General features: G+C 31.9%; 1 protein-coding gene across 1 annotated transcript; it reads right to left on the reverse strand.

Moving 5' to 3' along the window:
• Positions 1–4,516: 4,516 nt before the first annotated feature.
• Positions 4,517–6,941, reverse strand: LOC142643721 (WRKY transcription factor 6-like). Its single transcript, XM_075818432.1, has 5 exons — positions 6,630–6,941; positions 6,262–6,399; positions 5,778–6,149; positions 5,483–5,596; positions 4,517–5,374 (listed from the first exon to the last, which is right to left on the reverse strand). Exons 1-5 carry the CDS (start codon positions 6,882–6,884, stop codon positions 4,679–4,681), a joined length of 1,575 nt encoding a protein of 524 aa, XP_075674547.1. The 5' UTR covers positions 6,885–6,941; the 3' UTR covers positions 4,517–4,678.
• Positions 6,942–7,805: the final 864 nt, after the last annotated feature.

Consider the following 7,805-nt stretch of genomic DNA (forward strand, 5'->3'; position numbering starts at 1 on the left):
AGGTAACAAGATTACATTCGACAAAGGTACAATAGCCTTATAGCTAGAAGTGAACCACCAATTAGAACGGCTAAAAACCTAATCAGCATCACTAAAACCTGTCGAAGACAGAAGCACAGGTCTTGTACAACCCTTCAAATAACGCAATATAGAGAGAAAGAATAACAAAAAATAAAGGGTAAATTGCAAATTACATTCCTAAAGTTTGAGGGTGATTAGATTTTACACCCTGAAGTTTCAGAATTTGGATTTTACCCCCTGAAGTTTGATGATGTCTGAATTTTATACCCTGGTATTTCAAAATTTGAATTTTACCTCCTATAGTTTAGGAGTGTTTGAATTTTACTTCCTAAAGTTTTGGAGTGTTTAGATTTTACACCCCAAAGTTTCAGAATTTGGGAATGTAAAATCCAAACAGCCCTAAACTTTAGGGGGTAAAATCTAATTTCTGAAATTTTAGGGTGTAAAATCAAATTACTCCCAAAATTTTTGGATAATTTGCAATTTACCAAAAAATAAATAAAAAAAATTGTTTATGATCAATTCCAGTTCGCAAATTAGCCAAATTATTCGTGAGTAGCTGAAAACTCGACTAGATGAAAACTTATTTTATATTTGTTTATTTATTTATTAAATAAATAAAGCTTATCTCCAAATTTAAGGCAAAGCTTGACTTTTCTTGATTATGTGTTGCCGTGTGTCTCATGTACAATGTCTATTTGCCACGTACTCCTTCAATTGTCTTTAGTTTTTTTTTTTTTTTTTTTTTTTTTTTATGTATAATTTTTTAAAATTTCATTTAATTTTTTCAAATATAAATATATTTTAATTCATTTTTACTTAAAAACAATCAACAAAAAGATAAATAAACTGATATTAATCCAATAAAAAAATTATCAAATTAACTGATTAGTAGTCTTTTTTTAAGAGTGGTTGTGGGATCTTAATTAATCTAAATCTTTATATATATATATATATATATATATATATATATATATATATATATATTTATATACACACAAATGTTTGAAACTTAGGGCCGTTTGATAACGTTGTTTTAGTAACGTTATTTGTATTTTTTAAAAATACGTATGGGTAAAAAAGTATGTGAAAATATGTATAATATTGTTAAAAAACTAAAAAAATATTGCTTAAAATGGCATACCAAATGGCCCTCTTACGAAGACTTTCTTGTTCTCATTGCTTTGCCTTATTTAAAGTTACAAAGCTCAAGGACTATTCTTTTCTTTTTTTTTTTTTTTTTTTTTAAGGGAGGGTCGTGAATAATTGAGGAACTGCTGACTTATTACTTATTGCGCTATAAATAATCTTATTTTTTCAAACTTCATATAAAAATATGTTTCCATTTTCGAACTCTAATATGTAGGCCTGCACCAATATCCATTATCAGCTGTCCTATTGAGCTATTGCCTTGTTATCATGGCTAGGCCATTAGTGATGAAGTGGCCGTATTTTTTAAATTGGACGTAAACTTATCAAGTTATTGAGCGGTTTAGAGGCTTATGTTAAGCCAAGCTTACTTAATTAGCTTCAAAATAGCTTTAGTTAAGCTCGAGTTCCTAAAATATATATATATATATATATATATATATATATATATATATATATATATATATTTGAATAGGGAGTTCCTATAATATTTAACAAGCCAAACTTGTAAAAAACTCAACTCAAATTGATTGTGTTTAAAGCTTCAACTATATATTTTATTGCACTAAATAAAAAAAATTCATGGATATTTGAGAGCAGATGGGAGAGAAGAGAGAATGATTGACCCTTAAAAAGTTATATTCTTTTGCCTTTGCAGATATTATTGTTGATAATAATAATTATAATAATTATTATTTTGATAAGAGACTATTGATAAATCTTAAAGACAAAGTTTATCTCTAAATCAGTTTGGAGAAAGATTCTTCTAACTCACTATATGATGATATATAAAATTATTCATATATATTTTTAATCACATAACCTATTTATTAGGTCGTGTGACTTGTTTTAAACTTTAATAATAAGCTCTTCCAAAGATATACACAAATTAGACAATGGCTCCTCCAATTCTATATTTATATCATCATCAAGAAAAAATAATGGCTCCATTCAAAATTCAAAAGGAAAATTCTTAGGTATTCTCGAAGCATGGAGAAATGATGCTCACTTCGATCTCTCGCATTCATAATGAACCTTACCATGAGTATGAGCAAAAGATGCAACATTTTCCATGCTCTGAGAGTATTACTCTATTCAAACATCACATAAAAGAGATTTTTTACTCAATTAGTAAACTTTTTATTAATGTCATCTATCATGATTCAAGGTAGCACATCTGTGGAAGAATTGTTTTTTGAAGTATGGTTGTATGTACACATTGATTAGTATATAGAGTGTAAGCTCCAGCATTGGCTAGTTTTAGGTTTAAAAATTCAACAAGAGTTGACTTCATGTTTAGATTCAGATCTCACTAAATACTACACACACTAAATTAAGGGACTGCACACCTGTAATCCAGTCTAAAATATATTTACAATACGCAATTGTGAACCAAAATTTACCAATATTGTAATATGAGAAGATCCCTTGATCGATCCTGGCTAGTGGCTACGCAAATTTAGGCACTGTTTATGCCGGTAGAACTAGAAGTAGATAACTAGAACCTTTATGTCTTTATATTTTATATAGAAAAAAAAAAAAAAAAATCCCTTTATGAGGCGTACAAGTTACCGTCAATTGTATGGCATTCGTACTGTAATAATAATGATCTATACCCCCATCAGAAAAAAAAAAAAAAAAAAAAAATCTATAAAGCCTAATGAGTTTACCATATATGCATGTCAAAATAAAAAATTATCATTTGGAAAAAGTATCACACCAAATTGCCTATTCCCTTTTTTAGTGGCTGTTCTAGTTTATTTATTAAAACTAAATATTTCGTCACTAATTTATTTCAGCCTATCATTTCAAAATTGCCATTAATTTTTTATATATATTAATCACATTTTGTTAAAACATATCAAATTATCAGTTCAAAATTATATAGTAAACATTTTTAACATAATTGTTACATATAACAAAGAGACTTATGATATGAATTGTAAACATGAACATCAACCTCTTTAACTAACATGATACAATTTCACTTCACGGGCACCATTTCCTAGAATACTTGTTGACTTTTTTTTTGAAGAAATCTTGGATCGGGTATTTCTTCAAAAATAGAGCTAGTGGCCCTAGTTTCCGATTTACTCAGACAGAGAGATAGGAGCATTCAATGGAACTAGTGAACGACACTTGCTTCTCGATAGATGTGTGGGATAGAGGGGCTCGTGGTACTTGCTACTGTAGCAAAGCGGAGGCTCCAGAGCAATAGTGGCTTGTGCTATTCTTTCATTTTGGATTCCCAAACAATTGTGGCACTGGTTAATAACTCAATGGATTGACTCACCTAAATCTTTAATCAACTAGTAGATCTCATTTTTTGGAAGCACAAAGGGGAAGCAGAATTGTATATGGCAGTGGTTCTTCATAGCTTGGCTATCTTCACATTGAATTTCTAGGCTTCAATGCTCTCAATTGCAAGAATCTCTAGTACAAAATCTTTTAGCTTCCCCATTTCATGTCACGGCTACTCCACTCCACCGCTGTCTCATGAACTGAAATTTGTTGCTTTCTTACATGCGAAGCGAATGGGCACAAATTGCAATAACTAATAACTATAATAACCTACCACTGCCTAGTTGTCAAGTTGATACCACCCTAAAGCTATAAGTGCTTGGAGGGCAAAGGGAATGTGTTCAGGCTGCTGGGTTGCAGCATATATTATGTAAGTATTAATAGCCATTTAAAAATATAAAAAAACCTGTAACCCTAAGTAAATTGATTTCAATAATTTAACTTAATAGAACCAAATACTATATATATACATATATTATAAATTGATGTTATACTCATATGTGAGTAAATGAAAAAAGAAAAAAGAAAAAGAAGAAGATGGGTTTTAAGAGAAAGTAATGCTTTGTTAGGTAGGGGTCGAAATTTAGCAAAATGCCCCAAAGTGGATAGAATGGATTGGAATGAATTAAAATTTTGGTTGAGATGGGATGTGATGATTCACCTTGGTTAGTAATCAGTTATCATAAAATTTTCCCATTGTTTCGACTGAAACGGAATGAAATTTTAAAAAACTCCATTCTAGTTCCACACCACACAAAAGCTCCATAATTCATCTTTTTCAAGGAATGATCAAACTTTTGGATCCCAGGTGACAATAAAAGGTAGGGACCAGAATTGTTGCAAAAAAAAGTAATTGAATTACTAAAATTCAGCGTATGATCTACTTTGGTATCAACCAAATTTATTCGGGATAGCTTTGTAACCTCGCATCCTATTTTGCAATAATGTTGCAAAATCCTATGTAGTCCAATGTACATATAAACAAACATAATAATTAGAAAAAAAATGTAAAAAAAAAATCCAAAAAGAAAAAAAAAAGTTGCAATTCGAATATTGATTAATTTTATTGTGCAAAGAACCAAATCTTGACAAGATATTGATACAAATCATGTCTGTGTATAAGCTTCCATTTGTCTTTAAAAAACTACGTACTATTCATATTTATTCATTTAAAAAAAAAACTATTCAGATTTTTCTAGGCAATCGCCTAAAGTGGCTTACCATTTCCCGAGAGAGATTCAAGGACCCAGTTGTTGCTAGCAGAGCTACTACTCTCCCCAATATCCCTAGGACCGAAAGAAGTCCCCACAGGATGAGTTGTACTATTATGGTTCTCTTTATTAATGAGAGAACTGATAGCAGCCGCCACGGCTACCCTAAATTTAGGATCTGATGCAATTGCTGTCACATTTTCAGCCAATGATTTTTTATCCTCTTCACCTTTCCAACCCTTGTCACTAGGGCTAGCAAAAAGCTTATTGTTGGTGAGAGAGTTGCCAACATTATTATGATGATAACTTGGTTTGCCATGCATCCAATTGAAACCTTGTTGATGATGAGGTTGTGATGAGTGGCTAGCCATTGGGATTAGTTGATGATAAGCTTGTTCAAAAGGGTTGTTTGTAAGGTCAAGAATAATGTTCCCTTTGGATGGGTCATTAGGGTTTATCATGCTTCTAATATTTGATGGATGATGAGCAGATGGGTTCATCATATGGTATGGAAGGGTCCCTTGGGTGACACAAGAGGTACCATCTGAAGGAGAGCTTGAATCTACTAACATAAATGAAGCTGATGGTGAGGCTGTGGAAGCCATGGCAGTTGCACCCACTGGAAGTGGATGGTTATGATTACCTTCATAAGTTGTTATGAGTATAGACATGTCTTCTAAGCATCTTTGCACCTGGGAAATTGCAAAACAATGCATAGTAATTAACCACTCATACAAATTCACCTCAAACTGAAGAACAACAACAATATTCATCAAATTCAGTTTGGGAAATTGTTTTACCTGTTTCCTAACTGGGCATCCTGGAGCTACTGTGCAACGATAATAGGCTCGTGGACAAGGATTTCCTTTTGCAATTTTCTGCCCATATTTCCTCCATTGGCACCCATCATTCATCTATATAGCAAAACTTTTTTTGATCAAATTATAATCCCGTGCTTATTCAGCAAAAAAAAAAAAAAAAAAAAAAATAATCCCGTGATTATTATTATTATTTATTTAGATATGATAACTTATAACATTTGTTTAAGGAGTTAATAAAAAAAATTGTGAGAATTAAGTGACAAAAGAAACTCACTGTGGCTGTTTCACATCTAGCTCTGACTGAAACCCTAGCTTTTCTATTGGCTGGGGAGACAACATGGCCTGTAAATCCACCCAAATCACCAGGCCTCTGCTGCTTGTTTTGTACTGATGGGGCAAAACTTGCCAATTCTAGCTTCTTGTTCTCTTCTTCTTTATCTTCAATTTCCACTCGTTCATGGTCTTCATGAGCATCCGTATTATGTAGCCTCAATGATAACCCTAATTCACTCTCTCTAATACCAATACCATTTTTATGTGATACCAATGAAGACTGTTTACTGATGTCTAGAATTTTGGGAACCGCCTTTTGTTCTTGAGTAGTGTTGTCATAATTACCATGGAGCGAGAGAAAGATTTGAGGGTCCTAAATCAAATTAAAGTGCAATTAAACAATTACATATTATATTAATGTCATGACACAATGGACTAGAATTCAATCCCAAAAAAAAAAAGCAGTGTGACATTGGATTTACTACCTTTCTCTGGTTATCTTGCTGGATAGCCGCAAATTTCATCTGCAAATCATAGTATTCTTTCATCGTTTGCTCCACTACCTTCCTCAACACCTTGTTTTCTTCTTTCATGCGGTTCATCTCCATTTTTAACACACACAACTGGTAGAACATGAAAGATTTCATTGTCAATTATCGTATACAGCTATGCATGAGCATATATATATATATATATATACACACTTTGTAAAGCTATTGATCCTATAGAAACAAAAGTATTAGGAAAACACAGAGAGAGAGAGAGAGAGAGAGAGAGAGAGAGAGAGAGAGAGAGAGAGAGAGGGGGAGAGATTAATGGTGATGCTTTTATAGAGGTTTATAAAGATAAGTACCTCTTCAGTCTTCATGCTTTGTTGCAAGGATACCTCTACAACTGATGCATCATCATCATCATCTACTTCTCCTGCTGTGGCCTCAGCTGCTTCTTCTGCATCATGTACATGTTCTTGATCATTTTTTTGTTCTTTTTCTTCATCTTCTTCTTCTTCTTCGTCCACTTCTTCTTTTTCTTCTTCTTCCTCCTCTTCTTTAGCATCTATGTTCAGTGACAGATCAATCTCCATATCTCCCTCTTTTTCCCTCCCCATTGAACAATACCAAAATTGGAGAATCTCTTTTTTCCTATTATTGCTGCTTTTGAGGCACCGAAGTCAATTCCCTCGTCTCAATGACTTATTATTAGACACACAAGACGCATCTAAGCTTTGACTTTCATGGGCTCCTTAATTCACCAAAATTTAATATAAATACTAAGAATCAAATATCTAAATGTTTACTATATATTAAAAAAAATTATATATATATATATATATAAATAAAATAACATTGGTACTCCAATAGTTGACAATGAGGGCCCTCACCTCATGGTAAAAAAAACAGTATTAGCCATCTTAATCACTGTTTTGACAAATATAATATTGGGTCATTTTGCCTTTTTCTTCCCAAATGAAAAGGAGTCCATAAGTTTTGAGATATGGGGGTAAAGTCTTATGCCTAACACAGAGTTAAGGGTCCGTTTGGTTGGAAGAGTAGAAAAGTGAGAGGATAAAAAATGGTGAGAGGATGAAAAAGTGAAAGAATAGAAAAGATTTTATTTTATTTTTGTTTGGTTGGGAGTAAAAAAATAGAGGGATAAAAAAAGTAAGTTTGTATAAATTTACTCATATATGCTTGTTAAAAAATAATGACCTATTAAAACAAAAAAAGTGACAAACAACCAAAAAAAAAAAAGCAATCACCCAATTTATTAAAAAATAAAAATCATGTTCCAAAACAAATGATGTAGTTAAAAAAAAAAAAACAACTATCATACAAGAAAAAAAAAGCAACGTCTTCCCACTCGTACAGCCACAGCCCCAGGAAATCAAAAAATTAATAAAAAAAAGAGCAACATCCAGTTGTCTAGAAAAAAATAAAAAAGCAACATTCCTAGAAAAAAAAAAGAAAAAAGAAAAAGAAATATAAAGGAAGTAGACATGGACATTTAGTTTTCTCTCAATTTTGGAGAG

The sequence above is a fragment of the Castanea sativa genome, chromosome 7 (assembly GCF_040712315.1).
Source record: "Castanea sativa cultivar Marrone di Chiusa Pesio chromosome 7, ASM4071231v1".
Classification (NCBI taxonomy): domain Eukaryota; kingdom Viridiplantae; phylum Streptophyta; class Magnoliopsida; order Fagales; family Fagaceae; genus Castanea; species Castanea sativa.